This window comes from Cucumis sativus, chromosome 1 (assembly GCF_000004075.3).
Source record: "Cucumis sativus cultivar 9930 chromosome 1, Cucumber_9930_V3, whole genome shotgun sequence".
Taxonomy (NCBI): domain Eukaryota; kingdom Viridiplantae; phylum Streptophyta; class Magnoliopsida; order Cucurbitales; family Cucurbitaceae; genus Cucumis; species Cucumis sativus.
In genome coordinates, this window is record NC_026655.2 from 8,951,425 (window position 1) to 8,967,722 (window position 16,298).

The 16,298-nt window shown below is 32.2% G+C and overlaps 1 protein-coding gene across 3 annotated transcripts; it reads right to left on the reverse strand.

The window, feature by feature from the left end:
• Positions 1 to 4,551: 4,551 nt before the first annotated feature.
• Positions 4,552 to 10,061, reverse strand: LOC101216917 (P-loop NTPase domain-containing protein LPA1 homolog 1). Of its 3 annotated transcripts, XR_004214117.1 has the most exons (9): positions 9,801 to 10,060; positions 9,449 to 9,597; positions 8,072 to 8,400; positions 7,464 to 7,545; positions 6,913 to 7,344; positions 6,054 to 6,788; positions 5,838 to 5,948; positions 4,901 to 5,260; positions 4,552 to 4,816 (listed from the first exon to the last, which is right to left on the reverse strand). XR_004214117.1 is itself a non-coding variant. In XM_031880258.1 (8 exons), exons 1-8 carry the CDS (start codon positions 9,895 to 9,897, stop codon positions 4,988 to 4,990), a joined length of 2,208 nt encoding a protein of 735 aa, XP_031736118.1. In that variant the 5' UTR covers positions 9,898 to 10,061; the 3' UTR covers positions 4,552 to 4,987. The 3 variants fall into 3 exon arrangements, 1 of the variants encoding a protein (XP_031736118.1); XR_004214118.1 differs by lacking the exon at positions 6,913 to 7,344 and having other exon boundaries at positions 9,801 to 10,059; XM_031880258.1 differs by having other exon boundaries at positions 4,552 to 5,260; positions 9,801 to 10,061.
• Positions 10,062 to 16,298: the final 6,237 nt, after the last annotated feature.

Consider the following 16,298-nt stretch of genomic DNA (forward strand, 5'->3'; position numbering starts at 1 on the left):
TTGTGGGGTGCTAATACATTTCTCACACACGAATAACTTCCGAACTCAACACTATTTGTTGCAGACCATTTTAAAAAAATTATTTACTTTATTTCGGTGTCTAATCATACCGTAAAAAAAATTGGTGGTGACTTCTATTTTCTTTTAAAACAAACTTTTTTGAGGACGTCGGCCGCTCCGCATCGTCTCGAACACGTGGTGACAAACATATCGGTGATAGTCTCATTAGCACCCATCTTAAACAATTCATAATTAGGAACAAACATACTAATTTTCGACTCTTTAACTTGATTTGTTCTTTCATAAGTAATTTCAAGAGCACTCCAAATTTCTTAGGCGAAAGAACAAGTCGATATTCTATTAAAATTCATCTTTGCTCAAAGCACAATACAAACAATTAATAGCCTTAGCATTAAAAGAACAATTTTTCATTTCATTTTCATCATCCTCTTCTTCTAATGCAGGCTTATCAACATTATCAATGTTAACCTTTTTCATGGGTACACAAGGACATTTAGCAACAATTAATATCACATATTATAGTCAATAGATTGCAAATAAATTTTCATTATAGCTTTTCAATATGCATAATTTGAACCATAAAAATAAGGTCTACAAGTAGATTGACCTTTCACAATTCTATTTATCAATAGGTTTGCCATGATGCTCTAACAATAAAGTTTATCAAGAATTAAAATTTCAAGATGAGCAACTTTGCTCTGATACCAATTTTGGGAGAGGGTCAATAGGGTTTAATTAAACTTTTTAATAAAAATAAACCTAAATTAAACTAACTGGATAATTTTTAAATTAAATAAAGAAACTTTCTAAACTATGGTAAATAACAAGATTGATCAAAAGATATGAAATAGAGTATGCAATCAAACTCAACCAACAAAAATATGTAACTAAAATTAAATGCAAAAGTAATTAGAAAATAGCTAGAGAAGAAGACACCGTAATTTTATAGTGATTCGGTCAAACTCGACCTACATCTACTTTCACAAACACTTATTAGGATTTTGATTGAAAATCTTTTTTTTTCTCCACGGATTAGAGCCAAACTGCTACTTGCTCCTTTTCGAATTCAAGAGCAAGCCCGATCATTTCTACGGGTTAGGATCCAACGTTACAATATGTTGAAATTTTAAATCACACAAAAGAAAACTCTCTAAAAGAGGATTGTAAAGTTTAATAATGTTCTTAAAAATTTGGGGAAAATGAAGTATTTCAAAAGAGGAAAAAAATAAATCTAAAATTATTTTGAGTTATTAGATGTGAGTAAAAGAAAATTGAATGGTTGAGATTTAAACTCAATTAACAGTTAGACACAACAAAAATAATAACATAATGACATGAAATAATAACATAATAACATAATAACATGTCTTATCGAAATAATTTGTTTCCATAAAAGTATCGATAAAAGAAGAGATACCTTACAAAATGGCAGCAATTAAATTTTAATTTAAACTAAAATATTAAATTTCTATTTGAGTAACCCTAAAAATCTTGTTTTTATTTACGGATTTAGCAATTATATATTTTGAACTTCAAACTTTATTGCAAAAATAAATGTTCTTTATGAAGATTAAAAAAAAAATCTTGAAATTAAATATTATTACTTGCCTTAAACATGGGAATCAACTATGGGTATTTACAACAAAATTAAATAAAAAAAAATATAAAATTGAGCTCATTTTGCGTCCATTTATATTTATAAAGTTGAAAATGATTTTTTAAAAAATATCTTATAAACACACTAAATTTATTGAATATAAAAAACAAGAATTTTCTGCTTCTCTCTCACTGATCAGTGGTTTGAATTTGAATATTTGAGGATGAATAGTTTAATCCATGTGGGAAAAAACGAAGTAGAGCATTTAAAAAGTTGGATGAAATTAAATCACATGCTTGGAGATGAAAAGTGGACCTTATATAGACATAAGAATAAAAGAGAATTAAGCATATAGACATATACGTTTATAGACTTATAGTTATAATTGTTAGGAATGGTGTTGTTATGTCATGAGATGTGAGAACTCATTCAAAGGCATTATAGGTATATAATATCAAATTGAAGGGCAAAACAGAAACTCAAAATTTATCTATTTATATGCTCATTTAATATTATAATAGAGACAAGACTTAAATTTAAATTTAAATTTCTAATTTTATTTTACAAAAATAATTTAGATAGGCAGATTTTTTATTAAGAAAAATATTTATTTACTATGAAAGAGATATTAATTAGAGATAAATTTTGAATTTTTTAAAACAAAATCTTTATTGAATCAACACCACTAGTACATTTATATCTTAATGTTTTGTAGGTTTCAAGTACATTAAGAGTAGAACTGAGCAATAACAATAGAATGAAGATAAAATGAGCTTAAACCAAGCCAAATTGAATCAACTAGAATGAAGAAATAATGAAATTACCAAACTTCCACTGTCTCGACAACATTGCGACGTCCTATGACACCATGACGTTTTAAGGCTGATTTACGTGGAAGTCCTATGATCACCACCCTAACTCTACAACCTAACATTGCACCATTATGCCAATTTTATAAATAGCTCCCATGTAATTTCTCTCTATTTTCTCCTTTATTTTGATAAGTAGATGTATTGAACCCAAACCCAATGATTGGCACTAATGCTTGGGTCTTTAGGAGTTTTCCCAATTTCCATGTATTGATGAGATTTTAAACCAACCTATACTATAATATAATGTTGGTTTCTACTCTATGTTTTAGTGAATAATTATCATATTGATGTATGTTTGAGGGTCTTACGGTAATTTATTTGATTAGTATATGATTTGTAACACTTGATTGTATGTTATTCCTGGAACCAATAGATTAAGTTAGCTTGCAAATCAAATGAGATGAGTATTGCTGTATATACCTAGAATTGAACCAAAAGAATATTTAATAAGCTCTTAAAAGTTAAATAGTTTACCTAACAATCTTCAAATCTTAATGCAATTAGAACAATTTGAATTATGCAAGTTTTTCGTCTTATTGAATTAGATTAGTTAGTTGTTTAGGACATTTTCTAATTAAATTGATTAGATGTAAGCAATCATTTAATTTTGGTAATGAAAAAGTAATTCTAGAAAGGGAAAATTTCAATCTAACCCAAGCTAGACTTTCTCATATTTGTTAAAGCCTCTTAATTACCTCTTAAGTGTTCGACTCCATGCTTCTACTACTACATTATTGAATTGGATACAGTTAAATCATTTTACATGAATTTGGACAATGAAATCTATGCAAACATTGACATGAAGTAGATATTGGTTAAAGATAAAATGTGTTTTATTTTATATAAAAAAAAAGATTTCTTCAATATTTAGCAAAGATTAATGAGATGAAATGTGATTTTTTTAGTAGGAAATAAATATTAGTTCAAGGTAAAATGTAGTTTTTTATTTAAAAAAAATAATTTGAACGTAAGTTAAAATTAGTTAGAAATAAAATGTGATTTTATTCATTTACATGTGACTTACGAAATATAGATAAAGTAATCTGGTGTGAAAACGGGCACAATTGAAATATGGAAATCGAAAAAATATAATATTAAAATAATAATATATAATATATAATATAAATAAATATTTGAAACAAATTAAGAAAATTAAAAATTATAAGAATTTCTCCACTTTCTCCAAGTTTATACTTACAAACTCATCAAATATCACTATTTATAGGCAATTTGACAAGAGGTGAGTTACATAATCAATGAGGATGAGTTTCTTATAAACACATGACATGTGTGTTGGATGGTTGACAGAAAGATATGTGGCTATATGACCACTAAACACATGAACATCTATGTTATTATATTAATATTTATAATATGTTTTTCTTTTCTTTTAACGTGAATAAGAGATAAATTTTGATATTCTTTTATGTTTCTATTATTTTATGTGTTATGCTTTAAATAGTGATAAATAGTGACCTCTTTAACGTGTAAACGCCGAACATAAGAATATTTTTTTTACTCTTCTTTTCTCTTAATAAGTGAATGCCAAAGCGAAAAATGAAAAATGTTAATTAATGATTTAAATGTCCAACAAGCTAAGACAACCCTATAACCATAATCCAAAAGGATAAAAAATCAAAACTCTCTCTATAACATTTTTAGATAGCATAGATACATAAGAAAATGCTTTTCAACCCTAAGAAACAAGAGCCAAGAGCTAACACTTTCAGCCAACAGCTAACACTTTCAACTTTTTCATGCTTCTATCTAAAGATAAGTTTAAATTCTATACTTCATCTTTGGTTCATTTTAATTCTCCTACTTTTAAAATATTTATGTTATTCCATGTCATTTAAAACAGCCATTTTAGTCCCTTCATTTTTAGATGATTAAAGTGGTCACAAATTTTTCAAGTAAAAACATCAAACTGAATCAAAGTTAAAAATGCACGAAAACCAAAATAAACAAGAATCAATAGTATAGGACCAAAGTAGTATTTAAATCTTCATTTGCTAATATCCTAAACGATTCATTATGCGAATTCCTTGAAGAAGCTGAGTATGACTGGCAACCTGCTCAAATTTTGTCCTAACAACTTGGTACATGTTATATTGATTGTACAGATAATAACGTGACATAGGCAAGTTTTATACTGTAATCTTTAGTCTTTAGTACAATTCACTACCCTCTAAGAGGAGAGATCATACTTCATTGGTAAAGTATTGAAAAAAGAAGAAAAATAAAATCCTAACTAAACAAACTAGAGGCTTAAGTACAATTCATTCACATGTTGAAATGCTACAATCCAAGAAAACAAAATCCACACCTGAAAAGAAATTGATATTATTTAATAGATCAAAGAACGGAGAAAAAAGGAAAACATAGAGAGAGAATAAAGATAACTACCTACCTGGAGGTTGTGATCATTAGAAGCTATTATTTCTTGGACATGAATGGAGTGGCTTGGGAGCATTATGCATTTTGAGATTTTCACAAGTTAGCAAACTGCTCCATTCTTCTTGTCTGTATGAATAGATGGGAAAGGGTGGAGGGGCTCAAATGTCCCTTTCTTATTCTGTTGGAATGGTTCCAGGTTTTGGCTATACTTCAACCCTTTTATGAGTCTAAATTTATCCATAAAACCATGTTCTATTTTTGTTTTAACTTTATCATCTTCATCTGATTGGTACCCACTGTCTAAGATGTCCTGCATAGCCAGATCATCGTACTCTTCATCTGATTTTGTAGATTCTTCATCAACTGATCCTATCTGCATCATTAAAAACCATAAGAAGAAGAATCTCTAGTAACTATTACAGCTGTAATAAGATTATTTCTTCAATCTAGAAAGACCTCACAACGTTTTAAAGATACATGAGTTCCTCCGTCTAGTTGGTTTTGAGATGAAATCACATTTTTTTTATTTATTGGTATTAGAGTCCATCCAAACAATCGATCCAAAAATTAAAGAATTGAGATATGATCTAATAACATTGAACCCACAGAAGCACCCTCTCCAGGGAGCATATCGAGGATCTCACCTTTAAAAAATGGAGAGAACTCACCGTCATTATAACTTCTCTAATTTTCAATACGAGTTGAGATGGATCCCAATATTTATATGATATCTACATCTATATAAAAGCTAAATCATACTCTAGTGGCTAAATCATATTCAATAACCTGCACCTGATGATAAGAAAATGGCACCAATTAATTAGATTAACTCAGCCTCCAAATGGGAAGAAATAAATCATTCACATGTAACCGTATTGTTCTAAAAAGAACTCATGCTGATTCTAGTTTTCGGATATTAGGCATTTGGCAAAACATATTATTGTCGTTACCTCTTCATGGAACATTTTGTCGCCGTCATCACTAAAATCTTCATCGCTACCAGACTCAGGTGGATCATCAACCTCTTCATCACTACCATGAACTGAATTGTCTTCCTTGAGCTACAAGGTAATGTTAATTTATGCATATCAAGATATTATCAACGCGCCATTCCAGAAAGAATTAGCAATTGAATGTCACCAAGAAAAGTGACATTGTAAACTTACCTCCTTAGAAGGTCCGTCGAATATCCTTGGAGAACTGCAGCAAGAAGAAAAATATCTACTTCCCGTATCAGTCCCTTCAGCCCTTGACTCGTCGACACTGCCAGCGTGACTAGGGCCACTGCTACTTGGCCAAGCACTGATGCCATAAAGACCAAATTGAAGATTAACTGGTTCAACCTTACCAATCTGAAGTGATCCAAGCATCAAATTCTCTACACTATCATCTTCCTTGAGGCCTAGTAGAGGTTTCCCATTGCTATCAACTGAATCAACAGGCCAAGCCTTTGCCACTGATCCATCAGTATTAACAAGAGCCATTAAGTGCTTGGAACCTTTTCTTTGGATCATCTGAAACATGCCTTTGGAACTCAATGAATATGCTACACACTGGTTTCTGTACTCCTCATCAACTACACTAACAGTATTTCTGGAGGAATCATAAAGCTGCTCCCCAGCTTCACGCCTACGAAGGCAGCTGAACAGTGTTGCTTGAATGGCAGCAACACTCTTGTCAACATTAGTGTTGTTTATTTTTGGGACAAGATGTTTGTCAGCCCGGTTGCAGAGATAGTCCTGAATTGTTCTGATATTTCGAATATACTTCACATACTTGTTTTTTGCTGGGTCTAGTGTCATATATTTGGCACGTACAGCAAATCGTTCTAAGTGTTTTTCCTCATTCACTATATAGATCATGAATGGTATAATTGAAGGGTGCTTCTTCATTAGTCCCATCTGCAGAGCAGGATCACAATTATTTATTCGGAAATAAATTTGATGTAAAGAATTTAATTATGAAGCAAAAGAGATAAACAAGTCCTGTACTCAGGCAACTATGTACATATAATATTTCCCATACCACAAAACTCAAACTTAAGTGAACTCCCTCAACAATTACTGACTCTTTCCGCTCTTCCCATGCAGTAATAAGACGATCCAGACTATCTATCACCATCTCACTCTGTGCTTTAAATCCTTCAATAGCCATCTGTTTTGGACTGATTAATTCCAAATTGTTCGCTACTTTTGCGGGCCCAATTAATGGGTTGTCTGAGTTTCTGGAAATTAAACCATTAGCAGTTTCATCCTTCAGGTGCTTGTGCGAAATTCCAGCCAATTTCTTTGCTTTCTTCCTAGCCTTAGATTCAGCAACAGCCACAGGATCCAAAAATTCCCCAGCATGGTAGGTTGATGACCAAAGCAGAGGGTTTTGTTTCTCATCCACGAAGCTCCTCATCATGTGTCTTATAGAATCAGTTGAAATCACTGTTGTAATTCCCAACCTACTACCCTATTATGGGAAATGCAGAATGCTCAAATTCCAGAAGTTTACCAAGGTCAAGGACCCCAACTTCATAAGTTCAACTATACGGGGCTATAAAGCTACATGTCAGTAAAATGAAACGTTACCAGCAGCGCTGACAAAGTGGATTTGCCACAGCCGCTAGTACCACATAACAGTACAGTTACTGACTCCTTCCTTTCTCGGATTCTGCAGTGAGAAAATTTTAAATAAAAGATACATATAATGCAATATGCAACATGGAGAAGGAAGATGAAATAATTGACCAGTTGTAGAGTTATCACTGGAAGACATGATCATGCTTTTAAGTAAATGGCCATCAGATGGTGTTAAGTTATTGTAAAACTTTTCTGTCGATCACAACGGAACAAATGATAAAGCTAAAAGATTCTAATTGAAAGGGAAAGAAATAACCAGGTCCTTATATATGGTGGCCGTTGGAACATTTCTGATTGAGAAGGCACATTGCAGAAAACTTATTCACCCCTCACTAGACTAGTTATTGAAGAAGAATTCACAATAATTAGATTCATTCATAGATACATTTATCAAACAAGCTGAAATATCCTCCATGAAATGCACAAATAAATATATATATACATGACTATAACAAATTTCTAGCAAAAATAATCTGTGCAATGCAATTCATAAATATAATTCACGTCAAAAATTCCAAAATTTTTAATCATTTGCTGCAAAAATGAGTTTCAAGTACCTGCATGCCAAGATCAAATCTGCCCTCTGGTTGGGACCAACGTACTTGTACTTGGCCAGAGAATCACAAATAACATCTAAAAACAATTCTCTTCCAACAACAGCAGTTCTGCTTCTTTTATACAACTCGAATGGAATATTGTTGTTATTGTCACCTTCTCTTGGACTTTGGTTGAAAGTCTCCTTTCCATCAAAGCAATTATAGTAGCGATTACCATCAGTTTCAGTCTTTTCACCCAAAGAAACAGATCCCAGTATGTTCCTCTCTTCAGGGAGAAAATTTTCAGTTGAAGCTTCCTTTCTTATCAATTCGAATACCCATTTACTTATCTGACCTCAGAATAACAAAATAAAAAAATACAGAAACCCTTTAGCAAAAGATTCATTCAATTCGTTTGAAGGATGTACTGACTACAAAGATTAAAAAAAAATGCACATGAAACAGGCAATTTAAGAAATGACAACCTTTCCAACATCTTCCAATCTATTGTCTCTCAGGAGTGAAATAAAAGGAACCAGATTTTAGATATTTCAATCTTAAGTTCATGCTCCTATTAGATTGATTTCTCCATCTCCATTCAAACCATATAAAAAAAATCTATCCACAGTACCTATTCCCTACAACAATGTTGTCAGGGCTAGAATCATCACTAAAATACATAATAAATTGTTTCCTTTATGTATTTTATAACCTTGAATTATACTTTAGGAGCTGGTTGGAGAGCTGGGATGTACTTAGAACTAATGGGAATTAGAGAACTGTTGGAGAAAAATGTTAGAACAGAATAAGTTTTATATTAGGCTAAAATGCTCAATCCAAATATGGGTTGTAGACTACATTGTACTATAAACCCATACCATTACGGGCCACCAACAACCCCTACGTTTTTGTTTTTAGTGCCCGGATCTGTTCTTATACTACTCTAAATTCAGGTGAAATCCTTCAAAGGCAAGACTGCAATCGTACGAACAGCTGAAGAAACCCATTGAAGTCTAACTAAAAACTCCGAAATAAGGAATTGCAAAAAGCAAAAAAAAAAAAAAAAATAATTAAAAAAAAAAAAAAATACATTCCCTCCTGATAAAAAGAAAAAATGAAATTCGTTGAGAAAAATTTGCAAAAGATTCCGCATGGAATCTGGAAGTAAAATACAAAACCATTGACAAAGCAGACAAATGTTAAATCACCATAAAAACAGAAATTCCCATCATACATTGGAATAAGACGACTGCACACAATTTTATAAACGATGTCCCCACATGAAAATATCAATAATAATAATAATAATCAGACAAACACGGAGAAAACAAAGGAACAAGTTAAGAACGGATCTACACCAAAACGAATCGAACAAACAAACAAAAAACACGAGTATACCTTGAAAGCGTGTCGAGGTTTGCATCCCATAAGCTGAAGAGTACTCTGTAAAACATGACGAGTGTATCTGAAAGACCTTTTCCCTTTCTCTGGATTTTCTTCTTCATCCACCACAACTATGTAAAGCAACTTCGCAACCTCCGCCATTCCTAAATCAAATTCCATCACACTATCCACATTAATTCAAAGAAAATAAAACCTCACTGCTAAAATATACAATAAATAAATAAATAAATAAATAAAATGGTAGAGAAGGTATCACAATCAAGCAATAAACAAACGAAGAAAGCGATTGACGGAACATTTTCCACAACGACATTGCATCAAATCATAGAAATACAGTAAGTCAAACCTGTAAGAAACCAAAATCGATGAAGAATCGAACAGGTAATGAAGAAGAAGAAGAAGAAGAGGTTTAGGGCTATGGAAATGACGTAGGGATTAAGCATTGGAAAGAAATGAATCCATTTTCAGAGGATTGAAGAGAGAAAGAGAGAGAGAGAGAGAAAGGAGAGGATTAGGTGTTGCCATTGTTAAAAAACGATGAGTTGCAGAAGCAAAAGCTGGAAGGCCATGGAAATGGATTTTGAAGCTCTTTATTTGGTCTTTTTTTTTCTTTTTCTTTTTCTTTTCTTTTAAGAAAGAATTTGAATTACGAATTTAGCCTTTGTTCCGCGCGAGAATTTCAACTGCCATGAAAGAACTGCACGTTTTGGACGTTTTTAAGAGAGATGGGACCGTGATGACATTTTGGTAATTTGAATGTACTTTGAGGGTAATTATGTAGCTGTGGGATCAATAAATTGAATTGGTCAAAATGTTGTAAAAGACACTTAACGATTTAATTGTTAATTCATGTGGTGAGAAATTTATAATATGGTTCAAATAAATTAAATCGTAAATGTGATCCAAACTTCAAATTTAATTTAATTATAATTTACTATATTAATTTTAGTAAATTAATTAGGAATTGAGAATTAAACCTCTCACTCAACTCAATTCTAATTCAAATGTTTATTTTGGACCAAATTTGTGATTTGATAAAATCTCTATAAACAGTCTTTATATTAAAGACTAAATTATAAGTATTAAAGGAGTAAGATTAAACGACAAATATACTATTTTAACTTTTTAATAACTTTACTCGGCCAAAGTCATCAACACCGCCCGCAACTTTCCTCACTTCTCACCCACTCACACATTCTCTATTCTTATTCTTTTTCTTTTTCTCCTATATATATATATATATGTATATTAAATATAATAACATCAAACATCTTTCCTTAATAAATTAACCATCACCTTTTCTTTCTATTTTAATTTGATTATTTCCTTATTAACAAATTTATTTTTCTTTTTCTTTTTCTACTTCATTTGTTATATATATATATTTTCTCTTCCACGCAAACATGAGTTTAGCTCAACTACCACTTGTATGTACCTGGACAAAAGTTCTTTGTTTCAAATCTTTGTCCCTACATTTATTACAATACTTTTGCATAAAACAACGTTATTAAAAAAAAGTTTCTTTACGTGAATAAAGTGAAACTTGAATTTTTAATTAAAATCTACATCTAATCTTAGGTCTCTTTATTTTATCCATGTATGGAAAAAAAATCAAGAAATACATTTAGGTCATGTTTATCAAATCGTAGTGAAAATTGATGTCGTTGTCATGAAATTCAATTGATGGATCAATGATAATGAACTTAGATCACAAACACAATTGGATTTTTTATCACATAGTATACTTAAAATTACAAGTTTCGTAAAATTGACTGTTATTGTTATCATTGATGTACCTTGCATATTGTACTTAAAACTATATGAGTATTGGTTATAATAACAATCAAGATGTCAAAATTGTAAATTTTCAATTATAACATAAACAATAATGAAAGTCGTAACGGCTTGGTAAAGGTAACGATAGGATGTAATTATCAGACGTAATCGAATTAAGTACCATCAACCCACTAATCGAATTGTGTGTTTCATTACAAATTTAGATGTGGACTCTATGTACTAATACAATTACATTACACAAGTAAACAACCCGAAAAGTAATCAAACGTGACTCACTTTTTTTTTATTCTCATTCTTCCATGAAGATAAATGTGACGTTAACTTATAGTGTTTAATAAAATGAAATAATAGAATAATTTGACTTTAAACTTTGTGTTATTAACTTCAAAATTAGAAGTTTGATTCTCTGTGCTCATATATGGAATATGGCATAAAAAAGAGTTGTATGGTCTAACATCGATTCAAGAATCTCATTCGCATTATTTATTTATTATGTAGATTTTGTTTCATCATAATTTTTTTATATTAGTTATACTACATTCTTTTATCTTTCTCTCCACTTTTAGAAGAACCCTGCATTTGTTTACTAGTTTACTATACACTTTTTCTTTCTCTTATTTATATTATTTTTTGTTTTAAAAAATTGTTTTAATTATTCTTTTAAGTTGTTTATTTTGGTATATCGTAGATAGAGTGTAATATTTTGTTATACCGGTAGAATTTGTTTCACATTGTTATAACTTAAAACAATATGATTAAGCAAAAAATATATTTGCTATAACGTTAGCAATTCAATGGACATATTAGTTACACTTTAATAAACTAAAATAATAACGCCCACGTGGCTTCTCCTTCTCCTTCTCCTTCTCCTCCATGCTAATAAATATCCTTTGGTACCAACTTAATAAAAAAAGTAATATAAGGAGAGGCGGATTTATTAAGGGGTTAGGGACACCTTCCTCATATAATCGATTTTTATATTTTAATATTAATTTTGAAGTGTTAGATTACAATATATATTACATTTAAGAACTCTTTTATAATATAATGTGATTTTAGAAAGTAATGTCAAAAATAGGGTTTGAGCAAAACTATTCACGAAAATATGGTAGTTTTGAGTCTCACCCACTCTTTTTTCATTATTTTTATGTAAATATTATATGTGGGTCCCACATTTTTCTTTTCATTATTTATATATATTAATCATAGGTCCCACAACTTCTTCTTTTTTCTTATTATTTATATATATATGTTAAATATTTCAATCTAAACTACATATATTTCCTTATTATAATTAATATCAAACTTTCCAATTTTAATTTATTATTTTTCTTTATATATATATATATATTAAATATCTCAATCCTCAAATATTTTTTATTAAATTCATCTTTTCTAATTTATTTTGATTATTTCTTAATCAAAATTATACATGGTTTTTTTCAATTACATATGGTATATTCTTTATTAAGAAATAATCAAATTAAATTAAAAAATATGAATTTAATAAGAAATATCGAATATTAAATTTTGTGACATTTAATATATATCTATATATATATATAAAGAATAAATTAAATTGGAAAGTTTATATTAATTTTAATAAGAAAAATTTGTTAGATTGAAATATTTAATATATATATATATATAAATAATCGAAAAAGAAGAAGCGGTGGGATCCACAATTAATATATAAATAATGAAAAAAAGATGTGGGACCTACATATAATGTATATGAAAAAAAAGATGGGCGGGAACTACCTATTTTTTAATAGTTTTGCCTCAACCATATTTTTTTATATTACTTTCTAAATTTTAGAAAAAAAAATTTAGTTTTATTTTGTCTAAATTATAATTGTGTTGTAGTGGTTGTGTCTCATGCATAATCTTTTAGTTATGTGTTCAAATCTTGTCTGATTTCATAAAAGGAAAATAATTTGATTTCTTAAAAGGAAGATAAATATTAAAAAGAGAATAAAAAAAAACTATCTAGAATAAAACTTTAACTTATCTTTTAGCCTTAATTTGTTATTTAACAAAATTGTTAAAAATATGCAACAAAGTCGGTGATCTAAACTTTCACTCTCTCAACAATATTTCAGAAAAATGTATTATTCTTTCTTCTTTTTTTTATGCAAATTTTAAATTTCTCATTTTAAATTCACATATCTACATTACAAAAAATCATGTGAAAATTGTCAGTTTTTCTTTATTGCTACAAATGTAGTGAATGTTATTGTAGCATCAGTGAAACGTCAAGATATTTTTTTAATATTTAGTATGTATATTATATAGTGCTCGATGTCCTTTATATAAAAATTATGGATCTATAACTGAATCTAAGTTTAGTTTAAAAGATTTTATAGATGCTTGAAAATAACGAATGTCGGAGAATAACATGTCGGGATAAAATTCTTTTGTTGATTGTGAACGAAAATCTTATCTGGATTTGAAGGTAATAAATTTTGTTTGTCTTTCTTTTATTAAAACTAATTATGATAACCCCAAATAAATTTAATCGATTAATTAATTAAAAGTGAAAGTCATTTTATTTGGATGATCAATTACTAGTAATATTAAAAAGCGAATAAATATGTTAAGTTAAAATATGCGAAATTCTCTTAAACTATTTAAAAAACATAACCAAAAAACAAAAACTCAAACGAACGAGTTAGAATTTAATAAGTTTTGTTATATTTTGTAAATATTAAACAGTTTCAATTATATTGTATTTGAATTGTTAGTTAGACTAACTAATACAAAATCTTTTTATACTAAGTTAAAATAATTCTTTTTAATAATCTCATATAAATTCTAATAGATTAATTAATTAAAATTGAATTATATACGTACATGTTATTTAGGGGCATTCTAAAAAATAGTAAAATATTGAAACTATGTATAAAATAGAGCAAAATCCATCAAATTCTTTAGCTCTTTTAAGTCTTTTTGTTTTTGTTTTTTTATTGTGTAAATAATTTCAATTCTTTTTGTCATTCATCACAATTCCGCGGGATATTTATTTACTAAAATCAATTATTTAATTTTAGTTATGTAGAGTTCATTATTTAATTTACTAAAGTGATTGGTAGAATCCTTTGCAGATGACTTAAATACGCGACATGGTATTGTAAGTGGTAGAGTGGCCTTGCTGCCACGATTTATTCATATTCAGCCCTTCGACTCTCCGATTCGAACCTCCCCCAAACACAACAGATTTGTTTCTTCCAAATGCCATGGAGGTTATGTCTTATGTAGAAGGACGAAAACACAAGTGGAGGGATGAATTTTGAAACTAAGATGAGAAAACAAGTTGAAGTAGACTCTCGTCGAATGTCCAAGTACATGGATTGGATGCTCGTGTGGAAGTGAAGGCCAATGGCCGAGGCTTGCACATGGGTGCCTATGGTTCACGACAAAAAACAATTTTGGAGGTTCGGACATTCTCCCTTGCCCACCGACACCAACCATGCATGCCATGGTGTGGTTGTGCATGGGAAAAACATTAATAGAGGTTATTGACACTCCCCCATGCCCACATGCACGCCCCTCATGCCCATTGAAGGCCCCCCCATGCACGCCTTTTGTGCCCGCCCAATGCCCACTTTTTGCGTCCCCCATGCCCACCCAAGGTGTCAATGCACGCCGACATGCGCAGCGTTGCGACTCCTCGCACCGCCGCGCGCGCAAGTGCCGCCCCGCCCCTGCTGTGCGCGTAGGTGCCACCCACACCCGTGCCGCGCACGACTGTTCCGCGCTCGTTGGTGCCGCGCACGACCGTTTCGCGCGCGTTGGTGCCGCGCACGACCGTTCCGCGATGTCTTTCGATTGCTTCTTGCTTGGTGGAAGGGTTTGGTCGGAATGTCGGTTTTTCCCCCAACGTCGGGTGGGGAGTGAGAGTGGGAAGTCGAGTTGATGTGCTTGGACGGGCTTGCTTAGATGATGGTTGCACTTTGTTGTGGGCGTCGTTTGGGCTCGCTTGTTCTCGAGGATACGAGATGGTCTTGTGATTGCTTCTTGCTTGGTGGAAGGGTTTGGTCAGAGTGTCGGTTTATCCCCCAACGTAAGGTGGGGAGTGAGAGCGGGTAGTCGAGTTGATGTGCTTGGGCAGGCTTGCTTGGATGATGCTTGCACTTTGTTGTGGGCGTTGTTTGGGCTTGCTTGTTCTTGAGGATACGAGATGACTTACGATTGCTTCTTGCTTGACGGATGTTTTTTAGTCGGAATGTTGGGCCCCTACGTCGGGTGGGGAGTGAGAGCGGGATGTCGAGTTGATGTGCTTGGATGGGCTTGCTTGGATGATGCTTGCACTTTGTTGTGGGTGTCGTTAGGGGTTGCTTGTTCTCGAGAATACGAGATGTCTTTCGATTGCTTCTTGCTTGGTGGATGGGTTTGGTCAGAATGTCGGTTTTTCCCCCTACGTCGGGTGGGGAGTGAGAGCGGGAAGTCGAGTTGATGTGCTTGGATGGGCTTGCTTGGATGATGCTTGCACTTTGTTATGGGCGTCGTTTGGGCTCGCTTGTTCTCGAGGATATGAGATGGTCTTGTGATTGCTTCTTGCTTGGTGGAAGGGTTTGGTCGGAGTGTCGGTTTATCCCCCAACGTCGGGTGGGGAGTGAAAGCGGGAAGTCGAGTTGATGTGCTTGGACGGGCTTGCTTGGATGATGCTTGCACTTTGTTGTGGGCGTCGTTTGGGCTCGCTTGTTCTCAAGGATACGAGATGGTCTTGTGATTGCTTCTTTCTTGATGGAAGGGTTTGGTCGGAATGTCCGTTTATCCCCCAACGTCGGGTGGGGAGTGAGAGCGGGAAGTCGAGTTGATGTGCTTGGACGGGCTTGCTTGGATGATGCTTGCACTTTGTTGTGGGTGTTGTTTGGGCTTGCTTGTTCTTGAGGATACGAGATGACTTGCGATTGCTTCTTGCTTGACGGATGTTGCTTTAGTCGGAATGTTGGGCCCCTACGTCTGGTGGGGAGTGAGAGCGGGATGTTGAGTTGATGTGCTTGGATGGGCTTGCTTGGATGATGCTTGCACTTTGTTGTGGGTG